The sequence below is a fragment of the Marmota flaviventris genome, chromosome X, assembly GCF_047511675.1.
Source record: "Marmota flaviventris isolate mMarFla1 chromosome X, mMarFla1.hap1, whole genome shotgun sequence".
Taxonomy (NCBI): domain Eukaryota; kingdom Metazoa; phylum Chordata; class Mammalia; order Rodentia; family Sciuridae; genus Marmota; species Marmota flaviventris.
Genome location: NC_092518.1, coordinates 116,590,948 through 116,616,988, shown reverse-complemented (window position 1 = coordinate 116,616,988; position 26,041 = coordinate 116,590,948). Strand labels below are relative to the sequence as shown.

General features: G+C 36.6%; 1 protein-coding gene across 2 annotated transcripts in view; it reads right to left on the bottom strand.

Moving 5' to 3' along the window:
• The window catches only part of LOC114101852 (P2R1A-PPP2R2A-interacting phosphatase regulator 1-like), a 65,560-nt gene that overhangs the window by 19,952 nt on the left and 19,567 nt on the right, over positions 1 to 26,041 (bottom strand). For both annotated transcript variants that reach the window (XM_027946999.2, XM_071606220.1), the window contains exons 5-8: positions 17,411 to 17,454; positions 17,253 to 17,307; positions 15,355 to 15,447; positions 8,543 to 8,624 (exon numbers count right to left, since the gene is read on the bottom strand). In XM_027946999.2, the coding sequence (XP_027802800.2) occupies positions 8,553 to 8,624; positions 15,355 to 15,447; positions 17,253 to 17,307; positions 17,411 to 17,454 (264 nt within the window). In that variant the 3' untranslated portion in view covers positions 8,543 to 8,552. The remainder of the gene's footprint in view (positions 1 to 8,542; positions 8,625 to 15,354; positions 15,448 to 17,252; positions 17,308 to 17,410; positions 17,455 to 26,041) is intronic.

Genomic DNA, 26,041 nt, shown 5'->3' with positions numbered 1-26,041 from the left:
TTATTGAGGAAAACGAAAATGCTCTTTTGCTGTTGGTTTGCTTTTTAGTGCTATTTGAACACTTCCAAATGCATACTGGCGCTGTGTTCTCATAGTTGACGCAGCTCTTGGCTATGTCTCTCTTGCTTCTCTGAAATGAACACACCAAGCATATCTTTCTTTTGTTTTGGCTCGAGCTGTACTTACAGTACAAAGAAAATTTTCTGGTGAGTGCTTTGTCACTGGGAGCTTGTTATTAATATGGAAATTCTGAGAGGATCATTTATTCCCACAAAACAAAACACCAGGAGGAAATTAGCTTCTGCATTTCATCATAAATCATTCATAATTCAGAGGACAGAGGAAACTATTGATGAGGCTGAACAAAATGAGTTTCTTGTTGCCAGAAAGAATAAAAATATTAGGTACGAAGCTGTCTAATTTCCTAAATATTTTCTTTTTTCTTTACTTTTTTTTTTTTTTTTTTTTGGTACGGAGGACTGAATCCAGGGGTGCTTAACCACTGAGCCACATCCCCAGCCACCTTTTTATATTTATGTAGAGACATGGTCTCCCAGAATTGCTTAGGGTCTTGCTAAATTGATGAGGCTGGCTTTGAACTTCCGATCCTCCTGCCTCAGCTTCCCAAGCCACTGGGATTATAGGGGTGCACCGCCATACTTGCCTAAATATTTTCTTAAAGTGTTCCAAATTCATGCCATCATGACTTTCACTGTCATGCTAGCAAAGATGAAGGCAGATGTTTTCAGAGACTCAATAGAATTTTAAGAGGCAATACGGATTTTATAAATGTCTACATCAACTTTATTTTATAGACCAGCCATCAGAAGTTCAGAGAGGTAAAGAGATCTGCCCAAAGTCACACAGAACTAGTGGCAGAGCTGGACCTTCAAGTCAGATCTCCTAACTGCTCTGCTCAGAAAGAATACAGTCTGGTCGCTCCCCCAAAAGGCTGACATGAGCGATTATGTTACCAATTTCCTTTAATATCAGTAAAGCCACAGAGAACTCCAATTGCATACAAGTGGCAATCAGTCAATTTATTACTAATTTACTTAACAAATACATTCATTTAACACATTTCTTTCTGAGAGATCATGGTCATTAAGCGTCTCACTCTTAGGTGGGTTAAGCTATTTTCTGAGATTCCTATATGATATATAATGCTTTCCATTTATACATTATAGCCTTGTGACAATTAATTGTGTGTGTGCGCGCGTGCGTGCATGCCCACATGTGCTAAGACTGCACACAGGGCCTGGTGCATGCTAAGCAAGTGTTGTATCACTGAGCTATGACCCCATTCCCTGTTTACTATTGAGTTAAGAACCATATTGTAAAAATTCTGTGACACATCACTGCATTTCAGGGAAACAAAGCTAACTCTTTCCTGGCTCCCTGGCCTTTTCTAAATTCTATAAATTTCAACTTTCTGACAGTGACGTCTACCTATATAATAGATTATTCAAGCTCAACTTTTAAGATACTAAAATATTTAAAAATACTTCAGGCAAATTGAAAATTAGATATCCTCATAGATACCTAAAGTACCATAGATGCATTTTCATCATGGATATTTATACAGTTGCTTCTAGGTGAATTTAAAAAATTCATTTAGAAGATGAAATTAAATATATTCTGTAGTGGCAGTACTAATAATTAAGGAGCAGATTTATGCAGAATTAGAATCATAACTCAAGTCCTTTTTTAAAAAAAAATTTCATTTTTTTAGTTGTTGGTGGACTTTTATTTATTTATTTTTTATTTCTATGTGGTGCTGAGAATCAAACCCAGTGCCTCACATATGCTAGGTAAGTGTGCTACTGCTGAGCTACAGCCCCCGCCACTCGTGTGCTTTCAATAGCTCACTTGATTTGCCTCAATTCTAAAGAGTCAATAAAAAAGCCCACCTACATACAAACTTTCAACCCATCCCCCTTTTTAATGTAGGATATTTCTAACTGTGAGAGTTGTCCAACAATAGAATGAATGTTTGTGAGGGTGTCAGTTCATTACTATAGGATTTCAAATTAAAAGATCATCTATCTGGAATTTTTTATAGGATTCCTCCATTCAGAGATAGATTAAAAGACTTCTAAAATCCTTTAATTTTAAGATTCTGTGATTCTAATATTATCTTTATATTCTACTTTTACAGCACAGGGGTCCTTTCATATGTGTATCTACAGTTGTTATAATAGATTGCCTCGTATTGATATTTTTGTACTTTTTTTTTTTTGATACTGAGGATTGAACCCAGGAGCATTTAACCACCAAGCCACAGCCCCAGTCCTTTTTTTAAAACATTTTTTAGTTGTAGATGGACACAATATCTTTATTTTATTTCTATGTGGTGCTGAGGATTGAACCCAGTGCTTCACACATGCTAGGCGAGCACTCTACCACTGTAATCCCAAACCACTGGGATTACAGGTATGCACCACCACACCTGACTTGAAGGACCAGCTCTGCCTCCCCAGTCCTTTTTATATTTTATTTAGAGACAGGTCTTGCTGAGTTGCTTAAGGTCTAGCTAAATTGCTGAGGGTTGCTTTGAACTTGAGATACACATACCTCAGCCTCCGGAGCCACTGGGATTACAGGAGTGTGCCAACACATCTGGATCAATATTTTTGTACTTTCTGCTTGAAGATAGGGATGGTATCACACTCATCCTTGTTCACAGTGTAATTTTTAGTACTTATCCTGTACACAGAATACGCTATACATTAAATATACTTGAAATTAGCAGTTTGGTTGATTTGGCTTTCATAAATTTTTTATATGCATTTATTTTATTTTATTTTTATGTGGTACTGGGGACTGAACCTATTGCCTTATGCATGCTAGGCAAGGGCTTTACCCCTGAGCCATAATCCTGGCCCCCTGGCTTTCATAAATTTTAAGAATCATATTTTTTTTTCTTGAGCTCAGAATCCAACTCATTACTATGGTGAGTTTTCTTATTGAATCTGTGTGAATCTTTAAGGTAAATTTGAATTTGCTCTTTTATGAGTAAAATAGGAATACTTAATTAAACACATTTAAAGCTTAAAAATGGTTCTTTAAAAATATTTGAAGGACTTAAAAACAGCACACTACAGGGACACAGCCACATCAATGTTTATAGCAGCTCAATTCACAACAGCTAAACTGTGGAGCCAACCTAGATGCCCTTCAGTGGATGAATGGATTAAAAAAAATGTGGTATATATACAAAATGGAAATTTACTCAGCAATAAAAGAGAATAAAATCATGGCATTTGCAGGTAAATGGATGAAGTTAGAGAAGATAATGAATGCTAAGTGAAGTTAGCCAATCCCAAAAAAACAACAACAAAAAAACAAATGCCAAATGTTTTCTCTGATACAAGGTGACTGACTCATAGTGGGGTAGGGAGGGGAAGCATGGGAGGAATAGATGAACTCTAGATAGGGCAGAGGGGTGGGGGGGGAAAGGAAGAGGGCAGGGTGATTAGCAAGGATGGTGGAATGTGATGGACATCATTATCCAAAGTACATGTTTGAAGACACAAACAGGTGTCAACATACTTTATATACAACCAGAGATATGAAAAATTGTTCTGTATACATGTAATAAGAATGGTTATGCATTCCACTGTCATATATAAATTTAAAAAAATAATTTTAAAAATGAATAAAAATATTTGAAAAACATATTTTCTCTTTCATTTATCCTTTTACTGACAATGAAAATTAGCATCAGAAGACATGCCAACACTATATACAATATAGTGATCTTTTATTCTTACACCTTAAAGATGAGTTAATGGACAGACAATTTTTAAAATAACTTAAGAAAAATGAAATGAGCAAAATCAAAATTGCAAAATTATACTTCCGTGGGTTGAACTGTACCCCTAAAGAGATATGTTGAAGTCCTAATACTCAATACCTGTGAATTTGACCTTATCTGGAAATAGGGACTTTATAGATGTAATTAAATTAAGAGGAAGTCATACTGGATTAGAGCAGCTCTAAATCTAGTGACTGTTGTCTTTATAAGAAGGCCATGTGAAGTCACAGGGACACAGATAGAACCATACACGTTGACAATGGCAGACATTGGATATCTGTCTGCAAATCGAGGTTTGCTAGCAAGCACCAGAAAATACATACAGGGGCATGGAACAGATTCTTCCTTAGAGCCTCCAGAAGAAACCAACCCTGCCAATACTTTATATTGGATTTCTAGCCTCCAGAATTATAGGACAATAAATTTTCATTGTTTTAAACCACCTAATTGTGGTTTAAAACATGTTTAAAAGTTATCATAGTTTTGGTCTGAAAATCAATAAATGGAAGATCATTTAAGAAATAAATCTACCCAAATGGGCATGGTGGCACATGCCTATAATCCTAGCAACTCGGGAGGCTGAGGCAGGAGAATTGCAAGTTTGAGGCCAGCCTCAGCAACTTAGAGAGACCCTGTCTCAAAATAGAAATTTTAAAAAGGGCTGGGATGTGCGGGAGTCCGGCTGCAGCAAAATAACCGGGGGGTGAGGAACAACTTGTATACCTTGATACAGCAGGAGTGGGAGCCGTTTATTGCAGGACAGGAGCAGTATTTATACATTCCACACAGCTTATCTAATTAGCATAAACTAGATACATCAGTCAACCAATAAGGAGTCTCCACACTTAATGGCTCGCTTTTGTTACTTCTCAAACCACTCCCTCTGGCATTTTGCCAGGCACCATCCAGACTTGTTTATGAACTCTTAACATTCCCCTGGCAAAATGCCAGGTGTTATTTTGACTTGTTTACAGACTCTAACAGGGATGTAGCTAATTGGTAAAAATATCCCTGGGTTCACTCCCCAGTATCCACTCCCCACAAAAAGAAATGAATCCTCCTCCCAACATACAAAGTCAAAGTCAACAGAATGGAGCACCAACTACAAAATCTTTGGTTTTGAGCATGTTATAGAAAGAGATGTGATTTCCTGATAAACAATTAAAATAATACTAATTGAACAAAGTAAGAAATTGTCTAAGTTGAGCAAAGTGTATTGAGATAGTCAAGAGTACCAAGAGTTAGGCTGGGGGTGTGGCTCAGTTGTAGAGTGCTTGCCTAGCATGTGTGAGGCACTGGGTTCAATTCTTAGCATCACATAAATTAAATACAGGTGCAGTATCCATCGACAACTAAAAAAATATTTTTAAAAAGGACCAAGATTTACTGATGAAAGTTCCTTACACAACTGAGTAGTAGTCTTACCCCCATTGTTTACTTTCCCCATCCTTAGTCTTTGTTCTCAAACTCTGCAATCTTAATACCGCAAAACTCTTTTTGGTTCAAATGTCAATAATGTGTGTGTACCTTCCTGGCTGTCAATCATCTACAATTTCAGCAACAAATATCACTGCAATTATACCTCATTCCATGAGGGGACCCTCATGTGTTTACTTGCCAGACCTTTAGTGCACCAAAAAATGGAGCACTAAAGGTCTGGCAAGTAAAGAAGCCAAGTAACAATGACAATATTTATACGCTTGTCATTAGTCAATTCATAGAATCCTATCTCAGTTTCAGGAGACCATCATGATCCCCCACATCTTTAAATATTTGATTGCTTCTACTCTGAATAATTCCTGTGGGGCAATTTTCCAAAACTTCTTAGTGCTCCAACCATTTTTTTATGTTTGGGCATAACTGTATCAGAATTCAACATTGTGATTATTTCCAATGATGAGGAAAAGACTTCTGTTAATATTTTAGATAACTGCTCTTGTTTTGTTAGCTGAAGTAATTTAAACCAATTCTCAACTTCATTTCTTCAGGATAGGATACGTTGTTTTTTTTTTCTTTTTTGGGGGGGATTACTGAACCTAGAGGCACTTAGCCACTGAACCACATCCCCAGCCCTATTTTGTATTTTATTTAGAGACAGGTTCTCACTGAGTTGCTTAGCACCTTGCTTTTGCTGAGGCTGGCTTTGAACTCGAGATCCTCCTGTCCCAGCCTCCTGAGCCACTGGGACTATAGGCATGAGCCACTGCACCTGACACATTTCTATTTTTTAAAATGCACAATTACTTAAAGTGCTTACTTTAGATTTAATTTGTGTGTATGTGTGTGTGTGTGTGTGTGTGTGTGTGTGAGAGAGAGAGAGAGAGAGAGAGAGAGAGAGATACGGGAATTTAACTCAGGGATGCTCTACCACTGACCTTCAGCCCAACCCCTTTTTATTTTATTTTGAGACAGGGTCTTGCTAAGTTGTTGAGGCTGGTCTATATCCTGCAATCCTCCTGCCTCAGTCTCTCAAGTTGTTGGGATTACAGGCCGCTACAGGCACTACTGTGCTTGGCACAGATTTAAATTTTTAACAAATGATTTTTTTCCTACTTAAAAAACTCATAAGACTTCCAACTAGAAAATTGAGGCTTAAACAGATATTTATAGCCTGTAGGGAACAACTGGAAGCACATGATTCTTTCAGAAAAGCCCTAATATATTAAGCTTGTATTTAATCAAATCAGTAGTCATGCTGATGAATGAAAGGTAATTCATAAAAATGTAAAAGACTACAATTTATCAACATTGTCTTTTTTTCTGGATTTAATTAGAATGCAAAATTGATCAAGGCTAATCAGGTTGAGTACAAATTGAGTGAAGCTCCAATTATATATTATTTTCTTTCCATTCAATTAGCTTTTATTCATCTTGTTCTTCCCTACTAATTCCAACAAATTAAACACCCAAGGATTCATGTGCAAAATAGTCAATCCTTACGTCAGTATGGTACAACTGGCTTAGTTTCAAAAATTGCTTGTGATAGGTAACTTTTCCTTAGTAGATGGAAACTAACAAGTACTGAAAATATTTTAAAAACTAGTAATTTTTAAAAATAGTTTTATCTTGTTGGTTAATTGAACAATTACATTTCATTAGACCTTATAGTTTTAGATGTTTATGTCATTTCCTTTTAATTCCTAAAAATAAACAGAGCTCTCTTTTTTTTTTTTTTTTTTTTTTTTGCATTCCAGGGATTGAACTCAGGGGCACTCCACCACTGAGACATGTCCCCAGCCCAATTTTGTATTTTATTAGATACAGGGTCTCACTGAGTTGCTTAGCACCCCACTTTTGCTGAGGCTGGCTTTGAACTCACAATCCTGCTGCCTCAGCCTCCCAAGCTGCTGGGATTACAGGTGTGTGCCACTGCACACGGCAGAGCTCTCAATTTTTAACAAAAGTCATTGTACAGCATTTTCTAGACATTGCAGCTTATAGATGTATGACTGTATCTTCAACATAGTTTTAGTTGGAAAATATCTTTGAAAATATCACTACATTGAACTGTGAAGGCCGTGAACAGAAATATATATACAAATTCTATAGATACACAGAATTTTAGGATTTTATTTTAGGGAAAAAAGATAAATAGGACATAGTCTAAATTGTACCATTCTGTTATTGCTCTGACTTAGTTTGGTGCATGCGTGCATGCGTGTGTGTGTGTGTGTGTGTGTGTGTGTAATGATAAGAAGGTCTTGGTTCTTAGTTGAAATCTACATGAATAAAAGGAAAACCAGGGCTGGGTTTGTGGCTCAGTGGTAGAGCACTTGCCTAGCACATGTGAAGCACTGAGTTTGATCCTCAGTACCAAATAAAATAAAATAAAGGTGTTGTGTCCACCTATAACTAAAAAATAAATATTTTTTTAAAAAAGGAGAACCACTATCAGAAGGTGACACAGGGGAGTTTATGCTGATTTTAGCTGATTAATTACAGGAAGAAGATCCAGCACTGCTGTTGCTTTCATCAGGAATATCCAGAGACAGACTAAGAGAAGAAAATGCTACTCATTCATAACCAAATTCAAGATGTCACTCTGTGCACTCTGCTTTGTCTACATAGGAATGCCAAATATGTGACATAAACAACTGGAACTAGACCGAGGGCTGTTTCACAAGAATAGTATCACAAAACCAACAGTATTCCCCCTAAAAACAAACAAACAAACAACAATAAAAAAAAAACCTCCTACATCAATAGTTCCAATAAATAAAAATTCATTCCTTTATTTCCCATTGTAATTATTAAAACATGCTTTCTTAGGCATACTTTTCAAAAATACTTTCAATCAACAAAGCAGACAAAAATCCAAGGTTGACAAGATAGGCAGAAAATGACTTTTTTCTAAGCATACTTTACTTTATTTTAAAATAATTATTATTACTGTTTCAGTGCTGGGGATTGAACCCAGGACCTCAGGCATGCTAAGCATATGCTATGCAACTGAAATATACTGCCAGCTCTAAGCATGCATTTTTATGTATTTCTCTAATACCTTATCATCTAATGCTAAAACCTCCATTCTAAAAATGAATCCACTACATATGAATATCACACACGTTAGAAAAAAGAACTGAGGTTGATAGCATACATTTGGGATACTAGTTTTATAATTTATAGAATGAGCCATACTTCTAAGTATACCTAATGGCCAAAGTAGACTTAAGAGCTAAGTGAAAAATGGCCAGTGAATGTTAAAAAACCCATGTTGATACTCACCACACAGTCTTTACTGACAGCTGGGAAGTGTCACAGGATGTATGTTGGCAGTGTCTTGGCTGATCATCAAGTGGTATTTTACCTAAGACAAAATGGCAGATCAAGATAGATATTTCTTATTTAACTGGCTTATTATGCTTTTAATTGCAAAGGTAATACTTGTTTATTGCAACTAATTTGTAAAAAAATATATAATTGGTAAAAAATATAATTTATATAAAAATATAAAGAAAAAAAATTCTTAAGTCATTCTTATCCAGAGATAATCAATCTTCAACAAACCCTGAATATGTGTGTGTACATGACTTTTTTTTAGAGAGAGAGAGAGAGAGAATTTTAATATTTATTTTTTAGTTCTCGGCGGACACAACATCTTTGTTTGTATGTGGTGCTGAGGATCAAACCCGGGCCTCATGCATGCCAGGCGAGCGCGCTACCGCTTGAGCCACATCCCCAGCCTTCATGACTGTTTTTTTTAAACAAACTTGGATTTGTACTATATATAATGGTTTTTACTCTACTTTTTCTTTTTAATTATTATCATTTTGTTTTATTACTAAATAAATTCTATAACATGATTTTATATAACTAGTATGGCTGTTGAATGAGTTTAATTCCATTCCTTATTTTAAACTTGTAGGTTGTTGTTATCTTTATTTGCTAAACATATGTGATGAACTAAATAGTAAAGAGATAATTTTTTTGGTAAATTCTTTTATAGCACACAATGAACTACACATACACACACATTTTATATATATATATATATATATATATATATATATATATATTCAAAGATTAAGGAGAACCATATGATATCAAAAAAGAACACTGCTATAATCTTTTCCTTGAAGTAAATGTTAAAATCTGCATAGTGTTTCATATTCATATGATAACAATGTCTGGCCAAGAGAAAAACTGACATTCAAGCCTATGTCTTCTAGGGTGGACTATTTTTTTAACACTATGACCAGGTATGGTGGACACACTGGTAATCCCAGTGACTCAGGAGGCTGAAGCAGGAAGTTCACAAGTTGGAGGCCAGCCTCAGCAAATCAAAGAGACTTTGCCTCAAAATAAAAAATAAAATGGGCTAGGGATGTGGCTCAGGGCTTAAGCACCCCTGGGTTCAATCCCTGGTACCAAAAACAAACAAACAAACAAAACAAAACACTAGGACCATCATTTTAAAAAATAGTACTAGTTGTGGTGGCACAACCTGTGATCAACTGGGGGGGGGGGCACTCAGGCAGAAGGATCAAAAGTTGGAGGCCAGTCTTTGCTACTTAGTGAGAGCCTATCTCAAATTTAAAAAATAAAAAGGGCTGGGGATGTAGCTCAGTGGTAAAGGGCCTCTGGGTTCAATCCCCAGTACTGAAATCATCATCATTATCATCATCATCATCATCATCCTAGAGATAGAGATTCCATAGAAGTTCCTTGGGAGTATAATAATGGTTCATAAAGCTCAGAAGAAGTCTGGCATCCTATCCCATGGCCAGATTACACTTACAAGGGAATTAAAAAAAAAAAAAAAACTAACAACAGAAAAACTCATCTGTCCTTTTTTTTAAAAATTAAAAACATGACAAAAAATTCCTCATAAAAGAAAATTAAGCAGGGCACAGTGGTACAAGCCTGTAATCACAGTGGCTAGGGAGGCTGAGGCAGGAGGATCCCAAGTTCAAAGTTAGCCTTAGCAATTTAGTGAGGCCCTGTCTCAAAATTTAAAAAAAGGGCAGGGATGTGGTTTAGTGGTTAAGTGCCCCTGGGTTCAATCCCTGGAAAGAAAGAAAGAAAAGAAAAGAAAGAAGAAAAACTATTTGCTAAAACCATCATTACTTTAAAAATCATTTACTCTGCATAATTTTTACAAAGTTCTTACATTTCCTACTTGAACACTTATTTGTTCTTGCTTACTCCTAATGGAAGTAACTGTTACTTATCACATACAATATGCCTTCATTTGCTTAGAGACTCTGATCTTTATTTCACATTCCTTCACTTTATAGAGTCCTCATTCTTTTGAGGGAGGGTACTGAGGAACTGAGGATTGAACCCAGAAGTGCTTTACCACTGAGCCACTTCCCTGTCCTTTTTGTTTTTTGAGACAGGGTCTCTCTAAGTTGCTTGAGGATCTTGCTAAATTGTTAGGCTTGCCGTGAACTTAAGTTGTTAGGGGGCCTGCCTCAGCCTCCTAAATTGCTGGGGTTATAGGCCTGTGCCACCATGCCCACCTGGCAGAGTCCTCATTCTTTTTAGCATCACCACACACACATCCCTACTTGACCCCTACGCCTGCCACCAGGACCTCATTTCTATTTTTATACCATCTTTCCCCTTGTTTCATTTGGGCTAATGGACTCTAAATAGGACATAGGTGGTTGTTTCCTAGTGAATATTCATATTTCAAAATATACAAATAAGATTAGATTTATCTGTTATTGTATTTGGCCAAGAAGGTCCAGATGAATTTTTACTAGAGCTGTGTAGGGTATGCTTGGGAGGGTTTGACATAAAATATAGACTAGGTGGTATACACAGAATTTGCTTTGGAGTTCCCTTAGGTACACCTAAAAGAAAAAAGCAGATGTCCCCCAGAGCAACCGATGTCACAGTAGATAGTAGATGTTACACATCTACTAAGATACTGAGTAGAGACCAAATCCATTATGTTAAAATTGAACAATAAAAACAACTTTTTTGGGTGGTGCTAAGGATCAAACCCAGGACCTTGCACATGCTAGGCAAGCACTCTACTACTGTGCTATACTGCCTTCCCCAAACCATATATATATATTTTTTACAGTACTGGGTGTAGAACATAGGGCCTCATGCATGCTAGGCATGGGGTGTACCACTGAGCCACATCCCCACATTTCCCTAAACAATTTTTAAATGATAAATTCTAAGAAAACTCCAAGCACTTTCAATGTGATAAAAATGTTTTACATATAAATATCTTATAAAAGGAAAAACTGTTTTAAGTTGATAAAGCATTGTTTTCTTTCTTTTAATATTTTTTTAGTTGTAAATGGACATAATAGCTTTATTTATTTTGCTGAGAATCGAACCCAGTGCCTCACACATGCTAGGCAAATGCTCTGCCACTGAGCTATATAGCCCCAGCCCAAGCACTATTTTCAATTTAAGCATACTTAATTTTTCTGCAATGCTAGGGATGGAATCAAGGGCCTCACTCATTGTAGGCAAGTACCCTATCACCGAGCCATATCCCCATCCCTAAGCACACTTCATTTTAAATATTCAAAGAAGCCAACTTCCTATCAGGTCTTAACTGCTGATATATTTGAATGATTTTCAACACCAGCCCAAGCTTCACAGCACAAGCAAATGATCCCTTAGTTATTGATGCATCTTCACAAAACAATGTACTTAGTTTGGAAATGAGAATTTTCCAGAATTAACCTAGTCTTAGTCTTAAAATATAAAAAGTACATTCTGAGTTAAGTACATTGTTAGTGATATTTCCATTAATTAATCCTAAATACACAAATCATATATTTTGCTGGGCATAGTGGCACATGCCTATTATCCCAGTGGCTCAGGAGGCTGAAGCAGGAGGATTGTGAGTTCAAAGCCTGCCTCACCAACTTAGAGAGACCCTAAGCAACTTAGTGAGACCCTGTCTCAAACTATAAAAAGGGCTGGGGATGTGACTCAGCGGTTAAGCGCCCCTGGGTTCAATCCTTGATAATCCCTCCCTCCAAAAAAGTCACATATATTTCAACTTCTTTCCCTATCATTTCTTCATCCTCTTTCTCATCATGATGGGTTTTTCACAATTATACACTTTTAAGCTTTATCTCCTTTCCATTTACCGATATGCCCCTCCCCACTGTAGTTAGACTTTGTTCCAAATATATAATTCAATAATGGTATTTAGAAAGGAACAAAAGCATAATTTATTGAGGTAGCACCGAGAAGCAGGATCTAGTTGTATGGAGTTTAAGAAAAGATACTTCTGGGGCTGGGGTTGTAGCTTAGTGGCAGAGTGTTTGCCTAGCATGTGCGAACCACTGGGTTCGATCCTCAGAACCACATAAAAAATAAAAATAAAAAATAAAGATATTGTGTGCAACTACAACTAAAAACATATTTTACAAAAAAAAAAAAAAAAAAAGAATGGATACTTCTGTTCATTCAACTGTTCTTTTACTATTGAGTAGGTAGGTGGCTTTCCATATACTTAATCAAAAAGAACCTATTCCTTCACATATATTGTTATTGTTCAAGTAGACATAAGTTGTGTTAACTTATTCATATGATATCAATGTGTATATGTGCAGTAGTGGGACATGAGTTGAGATTCAGAAAAATACTTGATGACTGCCTCACTCTGTTCGTTTGTTCATTCATTCATTCTTTCCTTCCTTCCTTCCTTCATTCATTCACTCCCTACCTAATTTTAGAAAATATTTAAGGCAGCCAGCTTCATAAATCATACTTATTTAATGAAAATCTTAACAGCCAGGCCAGATGTGATAGCGCATGCCTGTAATCCTAGTGGCTTGGGAGACTACGGCAGGAGTATCGCAAGTTAAAGCCAGCCTCAGCAATTTAGCCAGATTCTAAGTGGGGCTGGGGCTGTGGCCCAGTGGTAAAGTGTTCACCTAGCACATGCAAGTCCCTGGGTTTGATCCTCAGCACCACATAAAAATAAATGAAATAAAGGTATTGTGACAATCTACAACTAAAATATTTTTTTAAAAAGATTCTAAGCAACTTATCAAGACCCTGTCTCTAAATAAAATATAAAAAGGAGCTGGGGATGTGGCTCAGTGGTTAGGCGCCCCAGGCTCATAAAAAATCATAACAGTCAACTAAACTAGAATTAAATTCCTCAATTCACATTTATATAGTACTTTATAGTTTTCAATGTCTTTATAAGTATTTCCATCTGGGTAAAATAGAAGAGCTATAGTAACTTTTCAAATACATTTTCAATAAATAAATCCTTTAAAAACAATTTTTATTGTTTTAGTTATTTTATAAAAAATGAGCAAAAGTTATATTTATTTCTGAGAGAAGATAAAAGTACCTTTTCTTTTTTTGGTCCAAGGATAGTTATTTTAACAGTGCTGGTGGGCCTGTGACTTCTAAAATAAAACCATCATGATCATTAGAAAAAAATCTGGAAAATAATCAATGATTACTTCATTATAACAGATCTAAATATAATACACTAAAAAGAACTCTGAATACTATGTGATAACACATCATTTTATTGCTTTTCTGTAAATGTGAATAAATCTAGAAACACATCAGAAGCAAATTGTCTTCTAATTCACCAAGATTTAGGATTTTAGAACCTACAGTGTAGAAGAACCAGCAAGTCCAGGTTGGGACATGCCTTGAATCAAGTTGAGAATTGTGGATGAAGAAGTTCTTTAAAGTACTAGAGATAGGGCTGGGCTGTGTAGCTCAGTGGCAGAGTGCATGCCTAGTACGTGTGAGGCACTGGGTTCGATCCTCAGCACCATGTAAAAATAAAAATAAAGATGTTGTGTCCACCGAAAACTAAAAAATAAATATTAAAAAATTTTCTCTCTCTCTCTCTCTCTCTCTCTCTGTCTGTCTCTCTCTTTCTCTTTAAAAAAATAAATAAATAAAATAAAGGTATTGTGTCCATCTACAACAAAAATTTAAAAAATAAATAAAGGCATGCTGTCCATGTACAACTATAAAAAACTTTTTTAAAAGTACTAGAGCTAACCAACACTTATGAACAAGATCAGTCAAAGGAAGATTATGGTCAAATAGGATTAATGAATTGTTGAATATTTTCTTTATTTTCACATGTTCTTTGTCACTTGGGTTTTTTTTTTTCAGTGTATAAATCCAAACAAATGACATTTCCATTTCACTAAAAAGAAACCACTTCTTTGGTTGTCATAGAACCTGGAGCTAAAATTTCTTTTAAGTTTCTAAAATTCTTATTTTATAAGTAATGTGGTTATTTTCAGACAACTAAACTTACATCAAAACTCATACTGAGGGACTGGGAATAGGATTTAGAAGCAAACTGGTGTAATTCACACAAGTTTATAATGATGGAGAAAAACATTGCTAAAACCAAATTGGAACAGAGGTTTTAAAACCATCACTTTTGTCAGAAAGGTCAGTGGTTTCCTAGGGCAGGAAGAGTGATGGGGAGGAAGACAGTGCAAAAGATCATGAGGACATTATTTACACTGTGGGAACTCTTCTATACCTTGATTGTGGTTGTGGTTATGAAGCTATAGATAATTACCAAAATTAACCATATACTTAAAAGTTGGTGAATTGTATTGTATATAAATAATATTTTAAGAAATGAAAAAGAGGGTTGGGGTTGTGGCCCAGTGGTAGAGCACTTGTCTAACATATGTGAGGCACTGGGTTCGATTCTCAATACCGTATAAAAATAAACAAATAAAGGTCTATTGAAACTAAAAAAAAAAATATTAAAAAACAAGAAAGAGAAAAGTGTCACTGACCATCATTTATACCATAGCAAAATATACTCCCTCAGAGATTTTTTTTGTACTAGGGATTAAACCCAGGGGTGCTTAACTACTGACCCACATCCCTAGCCCTTTTTATGTTTTATTTAGAAACAGGGTCTCCCTAAGTTGCTTAGGGCCTCACTAAGTTGCTGAGGCTGGCTTTGAAATTGTAATCCTTCTGCCTCAGCCTCCTGAGTCACTGGTATTACAGGCATGTGCCACAATGCCCAGCCCTCAGAGGTTTTTGATTGGGTAACTACTAGTATTTCCAAGAGCATAGACTTTAAGGCACTCCTTACTTACCTTCCCAATCCATTTAGTGAGAGAAGCTGCTTGGGATACTGGGATTAGATCAATGTTCTTTACAGTGGATGGTGTGTCCAGATCATCGTCATTCTGTGAAAGCAGAAAGCAGTGGATAATTGTAGCACCAATTACTTATTAATCAAATACTTCTGGAGATAGCTGTTGCATGGGAAAGAGAACCCTTACTACTGAGCCTGACTTCATGTAGAGAGCACTCATCATGATAAAGCAAGCAGGGAATCTATGGTTTACTTCAATAAGCAAAGCTTCCCTTTGCCTCTTAGAGGAGAGAGCTCTGTAGTGGTTAAGGGGCTTCCTTAGCACCCCAGAAAACTTAGAACATGAGTACTCAATATTAAGAAATACATACTATATACACAAAATCTAAATTCAGCTTTCCTTTTTGGATTTGACCTATCCTTTGCTACCAAAAACTATAATGCTATGTCCAGAAAAGGACCAAAACGGATTTAGCTAGAACTAAGACACAAATGGGACAGCAGGATCTATTAAAAAAAAAGTTTACAAATTTTATGTGTACAAAATCAGTACTACATAATTGAGGGTTTTAAAATAGGCACTTTTCTAAAACACAATGTGAGTTAAACTTATATATTACACATTCCCTTTCTCCTCCTATAATACTTGGAGAATCTCTTATTCACTTACTCATGCCAAAACCTAAAGTAATTAGAATTTGGCCAGCTAAAGGACTCCAATAACATCTATAAATTGTTATTAGAAACAAAATGTGAACAGGGACAATCCTCCAAAAGGTATCTATCTATTCATTCTTCAGAATCTATTCCAAAATCACGGTCAGATGCCCATCTAAGGTACTCAGAGCTCAAAGGAAAAGATGTCTTCTGTTGATGACCCATTTCCTGATTTAACAACTCTAAAATCTGGAAATTGGAATTAACCAGAATCTCTCCCGCTCAAGTTTCAGTTCAATTCTTATTATCTCATTATCTGAAATGTCCACATAAAAAAACACTAAATATCAACCAACTACCATAACTAAGCAATCATGATGTATAGAGACATTAAAAATGTGAACAAGGGATATAACTATATTCTTAATATGTTTAAATTAAAGGTTGTATGTTAAAATGTTAACAGAACTATATGTCTGTTTTACAGACATAAAAATGCAATAATTTTTCATAAATCCATTGCCTATAGCTTAAAACTGATATATAGTTAGTAAATGATGTAGAAGGAAGTAAAATCATTTATCGTTTTGTAATCTAAGCATTTTAGTAAAACTGAACTTTTTTTAAATTGAGGATTGAACTCTCGGGCCCTCAATCACTGAGCCACATTGCCAGCCCTATTTTGTATTTTATTTAGAGACAGGGTCTCACTGAGTTGCTTAGTGTCTTGCTTTTTGCTGAGGCAGGCTTTGAACTTGCGATCCTCCTGTCTCAGCCTCCTGAGCTGCTGGGATTACAGGCATAACTGAACTTTTTAAAGATTCTCTAGGACAGAGATGAAGCTGGTTTACAACAGCTATGGTTTTATATCAGACAACTATGTACTTTGAACCCCACTTTCAAATAATGATAGTTATTTTTTAAATATTCCTTTTAGTTGTAGATGGACACAATATCTATATTAATTTATTGTTATGTGGTGCTAAGGATCAAACCCAGTGCCTCACACATGCAAGGCAAATACTCTACCACTGAGCTCCAGCCCTAATGATAGTTATTTTATGGATAGATCATAAGCTGTTTCTTAAGATAATTCAAGTTATTTATGGAAAAGATACTGCTTAAATATCAAACAAGAGCTGATATTTTCAGAAATTACAGTGAAACTAGATAGCACAACACTACAATAGAGAAAATTTGAAAGTTTGGGCAAAATTAAAGTGTTACTGTAAAACATACCAGGTTCAGACTTTCTTCCCAAGACTGACTTATCTGTATTGCAGTGTGTACCTCCCTACAAAAGAAAAGAAATCAGTACTGTAGTTTGCCTATCTGAAGGAAAAGATATAACTGAATATACAAATTATTAAAGTGGTAATTGAAAGTACAGTACTCACCGTTCATGCATTGCTTCTTTGTTTACTACATCCATGCCTTCTTCCTGGAAGGTGGGAAGATGAGGGTCAAGTGAATGTCTAGTTCCTGTGGTTTCAAACAGTTTCATTTGGATTGAAAATTTCAAAATTTCATTTGGATACATCTATATTATTACTCATGGGGCTATAGAAGAGCTACAGTATAAACAAATCTCCATATAAGTAAATTGTTCTGCATTCTTCATTGTTACACAAACTACCACACAAAGATATATTACTTGTGCATTACAGTACATCAGATATGCAGGGAAGGATTAGATGAAAAACTTTCATTCTGTGCTGGGTGCAGTGGCGCATGACTGTAATCCCAGCAGCTCAGGAGGCTGAGGCAGGAGGATCCCAAGTTCAAAACTAGTCTCAGCAATTTAGTGAGGCCTGTCTGAGAGTGAGAGAGAGAGAGAGAGAGAGAGAGAAGAGAAAGAAAAAAACAGAGAGTTTCAAGATTGTTGTTTACCCCAGTACAATGGCTCACACCTGGAATTCCAGCAACTTGGGAAGCTATTGCAAGGTTCAGTCCAACCTCAGAAGGGCTAGCCTCAGTGAGGCCCTAAGTAACTTAGTGAGACTCTATGTCAAAACAAACAAACAACAACAATGGAAAAAAAAAAACAGGCTGGGGATATAGCTCAGTTGTAGACTGTCCTTGGGTTAAACCCCAGAGTCAAAAAAAAAAAAAAAGATTGTTGTTTACAGTATAAACAATACGTTTTGGGGAGTCCATAATAGAAGAGTGGTAATATGAGTTGCCTCAGTCTGGCTGGGCACAATTCAGGAGCCACTTGTCAAAAGAAAGGAACTTTATTTTTAGAACCACACACGCCAAATAAAACCGCTCATCAGGAAAAACCCTCAGAGCCCAACTGCCACCACCGGCTTCCCACAAGCCTCTCTCTCAACCACAAGCCTCTCCACCTCCCACAATCCTCCTGCTCTTGAGGCCTATTGGCTGGGTCGCGTGGGCGGAGCCAAAAAACTCCCCCAATGAGCAGCTCCGTGGTCTGAAAGGGCAGGGAAACAGCCCAATGAGCATCACCGCAGAGGAGCCAATCAGCTAGATGTTGCTGGGGCCACTGTGAGCCAATCATCAGCTGGCAGTCTGAAAGGGCGGGGAAACAGCCCAATGAGCATCGCTGCAGAGGAGCCAATCAGCTAGATGTTGCTGGGGTGCTGTGAGCCAATCATCAGCTGGCAGTCTGAAAGTTTGCTGGGGCCCCTTCGGCTGTGGCTCTCAACAATGAGTTGTATGAAAAGAACAAAATTTGACCTAGGCCTTTAAAGATGCTCAAATATGGACAAGCAGAGAGTGGAGGGAAGAATATTCCAAACTGAAGGTACCATATGAACAAAAGATTAGAGGAAGAAAAGAATATGGCAATTTACAGATAGTTGACTCTAGCTTGATGAACAGAGTTTGTATGTTAGAATAATGAAAAGATAAAACTGAGAGGTAAGACAGAATCAGATTTATGGGATCTTAAACAACTGAAGAGTTTGAACATAAAGAGTTTGGGTAAAAAAGAATAGTTGTTAGGCCCAAAGACTTTGGAGCCAAAAAGAACTGATTAGAATCCCAGATTCCTAGAATCTGTAACTCACTACCTGTGTAACCATAGATATAACCTAAGCCTTGGTTTCTTCATCTATATAAAGATGATAATAATGAGAATACTAATGTTCTTGATAAGTTCTCAACATAGTGCCTATCACGTAGTTAGTGCTCAATACAAATCAGTTATTCTTAATCTATTTTTTTTGTGTGTGTGGTGCATGAGGATTGAACCCAGGGCCTTGTGCATGTGAGGCAAGCACTCTACCAACTGAGTTATATCCCCAGCCCTAATTCTATTATTAACAGTTAATGGGAAAGCAGTGTTACTTTTGTGTAGTAGAGAAAATATGTAAAAAATAATGTTTTAGAAAAGTTATCTTGAGGGGCTGGGCTCAGTTGGTAGAGTGCTTGCCTTGCATATACAAGGCCCTGGGTTCAACCCCCAGCACCACAAAAAAAAAAAAAAGAAAGAAAAAGAAAAGTTATCTTGATCTCTGTAATCTTAGCAACTCGGGAGGCTTAGGCAGGAAGACCATGAGTTCGAAGCCAGCCTCAGCAAATTAGAGAGGCCCTAAGCAACTCAGTGAGACACTGTCTCTAATATATAAAAAAGGGCTGGGGATGTGGCTCAGTGGTTAAGCACCCCTGGGTTCAATCCTGGATTTTATATATATATTGATGTTGATTGTGGAAGTCAGATAAAACTGGAAGAGATAGGAAATCTGTTAGGACATTACCTTTGTAATTTGGACCCAAGGGACAAAAGAAGGAAGTGGCACTGAAAACAGAGAAGATGTTGTCAAGGAAAAATTAATAGGATTAGAGGTCTAATTGGATGGAAAAATAAGACAACGTGAAAATTAACTCTTAAAACTATGTCATGGTGACTATTTTGATACCATCATGGAAAATGATGGAAATTCGGAAAGCTAGTTTAAGAAGAAAACCAGTATCTTAGAATAATGGAATAATAGTCAATCTTTTAAGCAAAATTGTTAGTATAATTCTTCCATTTAATATTTATGTAGATGTTTTCCTCTAGTGAGAAAAGCTCAAGGTATTTTGAAATTCAATCAATGAACAAGCAAAAAGCAAGTTTTCCTGGAACTGGGACTAAATTTTACTTAACATTCCTCCCATTCAAAATAGGAGCATGAGCTGGGTGGCACACAGCTGTAATCCCAGCTACTCAGAGGTTGAGGCAGGAGGATAGCAAGTTCAAGCCAGCCACAGCAACTTAGGAAGGCATTAAGCAACTCAGTGAGATCCTGATACTAAATAAAAAATAAAACAGGGCTGGGGATGTGGCTCAGTGGTTAAGCGCCCCTGGGTTCAATCCATAGTACAAAAAGAAAAACAAAAAAAGAACCCCACAGGAGCATGAGGTAATATCAGCTATTGAGTATTATTAGTAAAAAGGAGTTGATGTCTTTACATTTTATGTCTTGACTTTTTCCAAAATGGATTGGAGAATTTTAGATGACTTTATATTAAGACTGTAAAAATAAGGATAAAATTCTAGTATACAGTACTCTTTGCCTCTGATGTAACTGTCACACTTGAGAATTTAAGGTTGTTTTATTTTTCTGGTATGGTACCAAAGATTGAACCCAGGGTACTTAACCATTAGGCTACATCCCTAGCCCTTTTTTATATTTTATTTTGAGATAGGGTCTGGCTAAGTTGCCAAAGTTGACTTTGAATTTGCCATTCACCTGTCTCAGCCTCTGAGTCACTGGGATTTCAGGTGTGTGCCACTGCACCCCACAGAGTAGTTTTCAATTTTTTGTGTGTGTTTGCTGGGGATTGAACTCAGGGCCTTGTGCATGTGAGGCAAGCACTCTGCCAACCGAGCTATATCCCCAGCTCATAGTTTTCAATTTTTTAAGTACACAAGGTTAAAAAAAAGAAAACAATTTTCCTCCCTGAGGGAGACTATGCCTGAAAGATTTAGTTGTCAAATGCCTGCACAGTGTTCAATAAATGCTTGCTGAAACAATTTGTAAACAAAGATCAAATTAAATTTCTTTTAAAACAAGTTAGGCTCTTCCCTTAAAGAACTTCTGTTCATGAAAAAGACTAGGCACTTATTAGATTCTAAAAAGAAAAAAAGGAAGATAAAAGAAAGTCCTCAAAAACATATCACAGAAATTGAATTTCAATGCTTTATTAGATAAGAAAATACTCACAAAAAGATACTGTTTAAACTGTGCCCATCATAATCACAACCAGTTGGCATAATCCATCTTAAATGGCTTAATCTTTGTTTTTCTGGATACTAGGGATTGAATTTGGGGCAATCAATCACTGAGCCACATCCCCAGCCCTATTTTGTATTTTATTTAGAGACAGGGCCTCACTGAGTTGCTTAGCGCCATGCTTTTGCTGAGGCTGGCTTTGAACTCACAATCCTCCTTCCTCAGCCTCCCAAGCCACTGAGATTACAGGCATGTGCCACCACGTCGGGCTTAAATGGCTTCATCTTATAAAGTTCCCTTATGTTTATGTCTAACTTCAATTTAATTAGTAAAATCCGGGTAACATAAAAAGAAAAATGTGATATGTTATTAAAGTTCAAATTTGTGAATATATAAAAACAAGGATTACTAGAAATTCAAGTTAGAACATTTAAAAAAATCTTTATTTTTATTTTTGCATTATAAAATATATATAATTGTGGGATTTGTTATTATATATTTGTACATGCAAACAATAGAACAACATAAGGAAGGACAATAGAACAATATAAGGAAGATGCTTTTCAATTGATTTTACTTAAGACACCATAGAGAAAATCAAGTGCTTACTGGATGCCACTGTTTCGTTTTGATTTGCTTTCAGTAGTGGGTATTGAACTCAGAGCCAAGTACAAGGAAGTACTCTACAACTAAGCTACAAACATATCCCCAGCCCTTTTTAAAAATTTTTATGTTGAGACAGGGTCTTACTAAGTTGCCCAGGCTAGCCTTCTCTCAGCTTTCAAAGTAGCTGAAATTGGCAGGAAGATCACAAGTTCGAAACCATCTTCAGCATCTTGGAGAGGCTCTAAATAACTTAGCAAAACCCTGTCTCAAAATAAAAAGTAAATGTTGCTGGGAGTACAGCTCAGTGGTTAAGCATCCCTGGTTCAATACCATTATAGATAGATAGATAGATAGATAGATAGATAGATAGATAGATAGATAAAAGAGGGTTAGGGATGTAATTCAGTGGTAAAATACCTCTGGGTTCAATCCCCAGAACCAAAAAACAAAAAGTAGCTGAGATAACAGTCCTGTGCCACCTGGATACCAAGGATTTTATATCCTCCTTAACAAGTCAGGAAATAAAGTTATACACTGAAATACTGCGAGCAAACTCAATCATGTCCCTCAAAATTCAGACATTGAAGTCCTAACCCCTAGTGCCTCAGAATGTGACCTTATTTGAAGATTGGGCCTTTATAGAGGTAACTAAGTTAGGAGGAGGTCATCAGGTTGGACCCTAGTCCTAAATGACTGATGTTTATATAAAAAGAAGAAATTTGGGGGCATAGCTCAGTAGTAGAGACTGGCCTAACATGCACAAGGCCAACACCTTCCCCCCAAAATAATCCCAGAAATTTAGAGACTGGCACATAATACAAAGAGAACTCCAAAAAGCTTTCAATTTTTTGCTATGCTAGGTAAAACCAGAAACCAACTTTTGTTCTCTGAGGGAGACTATGCCTGAAAGATTTTAGTTGCCAAGTGGTTGTACAGTATGTCTTCATATGAATGTGAAGACAGCCATCCACAAGCCAAGGAGAGAGGCCTGGAACAGATCTCTCCTTCACCTCCTTCATAAGGAATCAATTCTGGAACACCTTGATTTCAAACTTCTGGCCCCCAGAACAGTGAGGTAAAACACATTCCTATTGTTTAAGATACACAGTTTGTAGTACTTTGTTACAGCAGCCTGAGAAAACTCATACACAAATTATTTCTGCAGAGCATTTACTCATGTTTAATATTTTGGGAGATAGAGAACTACAGAGGATGCTTTCAAATCTCTTGAAACAAAATATCACTTGTTATTAGGAAAAGAAAATCACAAAAACATTAAGGAAGAACTACTATGTGCTTAGAAAATTAACTTCAAGCTCTCTAACATGAGAAAAACAGCAAACAATCACAATCAAGAAATTGTCCAGCTGGGCATGGTGGCACATGCCTGTAACCCCAGCTGCTCAAGAGGCTGCGTAGACTGGGAGATACTGAGTTCAAAGCCAGCCTTAGCAATGTCAAGGCGCTAAGCAACTCAGGGAGACCCTGTCTCTAAATAAAATACAAAATAGGGCTGGGGATGTGGCTCAGTGGCGAGTGCCCCTGAGTTCAATCCCCAGTACCAAAAAATAAATACATACATACATAAATAACAAATTGTCTTTTAACTATCCAGTAGGAAAGATTGCAATTTAAACTATATAATTATTTAAATGTTAACCCATAACCTAACATTCACTTGGGACTATGTGCCTATTTAAAAATAAAAGCAAATTTCATCAGTTTACAGGAAATACAGGGAATAAAAGCACATGTAAACACCACATGGAAGCAAAAGAAGAATGTGGGACATTCTACAGGACAAATGACCTGGTTTCTACAGTAAAAACACAGCAGTGAACAAAAACAGGAAGAAAAGGATGTTTTAAATAAAGAAGATCTGAGAGATATATCAACCAAATGTCATGTTTGGATTGTTTGTGAATCAATAAAAATGACATTTTTTAAGAATCTGAAAAAATCTAACATGGACTTAGACGACACTAAGTGTAATTTCTTACACATAATGATCAATGTGATTATGCCAAAGTGCCTTTTTCTTTTCTTCTTCTTATTTTTGTTTCTGGTACTAGTTATTGAACACAGAGACACTTAACCCTTGAGACACATCCTCACGCCTTTTCATGTTTTATTTAGAGACAGGGTCTTGCTAAGTTACTTAGGGCCTCACTAAGTTGCTGAGAATGGCTTTGAACTTGTGATCCTCCTGCCTTAGCCTCCAGAACCATTGAGATTAGAGGTGTGTACCACTGCATCTAGTACCAAAGTGTCTTTTTCATGCCCATAAATTTAGGCAAAAAGATATGTCCGGGATTTACTTTAAAGTATTATCCCTTCACTCCCCTCAAAATAGAAATAAATGAAAAATTATGTTACAAATTTGGATAATTGTTAAAAGTTAGGTATTGAGTAAATAGAGGTTCTGGTTTATATATTTTTTAACTTCCATTAAAAATTTTAATGCAAGCTGGGTGCTGTGCAACATGCATGTAATCTCAGTGCCTTAGGAGGCTAAAGCAGGAGGATCACAAATTCAAAGGCAGCCTCAGCAAAAGTGAGGCACTGAGCAACTCAGTGAGACCCTGTCTCTAAATAAAATACAAAATAGGGCTGGGGATGTGGCTCAGTGGACAAGTACCCCTGACTTCAATCCTCAGTACTCCCTCCAAAAATTTCCATGCAAAGCAGGGCATAGTGGTGCACACCTGTAATCCCAGTGACTTGGCAGGCTGAGGCAGAAGGATTGTGAGTTCAAAGCCAGCCTCAGCAACTTAATGAAGCCCTACTCTACTTAGTAATGTGGCTCAGTGGTTAAGCACCCCACTATTCTACTACCAAAAATAAAAATTAATGCAGTATGCCCTATATTATACATATATTAATTACTTTCATCCTCATAACAATCCTGACAAGGCTACTATTATTTCCTCCATTTTACTGAAAAATGAAATAAATATCCTTATTAATGTTGTTAAAGTGAAAGTTTAGTATACAATGGGGAGAGGACCACTCATTTCTGTTTTAAGCTTAAAACTTTAAGTTCAACAACAACAAAGTAGTAGTAGTCATGGTTAAAGAATGTATATAAAGAAATAAGCAACTTAAGACACCTATCAGTCCATTAAACTGAGAATAAGTCTTAATTTTCCATTCAATCAGTACCCAGGTTCAAAGTTAGTGTAATATCTATTTTCCCATCACTAATTTTCTGCTTGTTTTTCACTTTAAATGTTTATAATACATATTCTGGCACTATGGAAATAAACTACTTTACAATCTGCGTTATTAACCAGTTCAAATAGCACTGATTTTTCTTAAAATAACCCATTTTCAAATTTTTGGCTTAATTTAGGAGAAGCAAAAAACCAAATTGCACAGATAAGTCAAAGGTCACTTTTACTATTGGTGTGAAGTTTATATTATTCTTTAAAAAATTCTAAAATAGCATCACACAAAGGTAAGTAGTGGAAAGTACATATTAAAGGAATGGACTGGGTGCAGTGGTGCACTCCTATAATCCCTGCGGCTCAGGAGGGTGAAGCAAGAGGATCACAAATTCAAAGGCAGCCTCAGAAACTTAGCAAGGCCCTCAGCAACTTAGTGAGACACTGTCTATAAATAAAATCTAAAGAAAAAGGGGGTCTGGGATGTGGCTCATTGGTTAAGTGCTTCTGCATTCAGTTCCTGGTATCAAAAAATATATAAAATGGGTCTAGCACAGTGGTGTACACATGTAATCCCAGCAGCTCTGAAGGGGAATACAGGAGAATTACAAGTTCAAAGCCAGCCTTAATAACTGAGTGAGACCCTGTCTCTAAATAAAACACAAAACAGGGCTGTGGATGTGGCTCAGTGGCCGAGTGCCTCTGAGTTCAATCTCTGGTATCAAAAAATAAAATAAAATGGTTTAATCATATTTTCCTGCTAATGTAAGGTAACCTGACCTTGGGAAAGCCATGGTACTGGCGAGGGAAAGAGGAAAAGGATACAAGAATTAGAGGACTAACAACTAGGTTTACGAAATATCTTTATGGATTTTGTGCCACTCTAACAGAGAAAGGGGAGCTGAAAAAGAATCCAGTATTTGGGGGCTAAATCTTGCCTCTGACATTCATGAAGTATGGACATTGGGTACATAAGTTCTGCTGTCTTTCATTTCTGACCTTGTAAGGCAGTTGTGAGATGAAATCAGATCACAGATGTAAAGTACTGGTCATAGTGCTAAGTGAATAAGTGCTT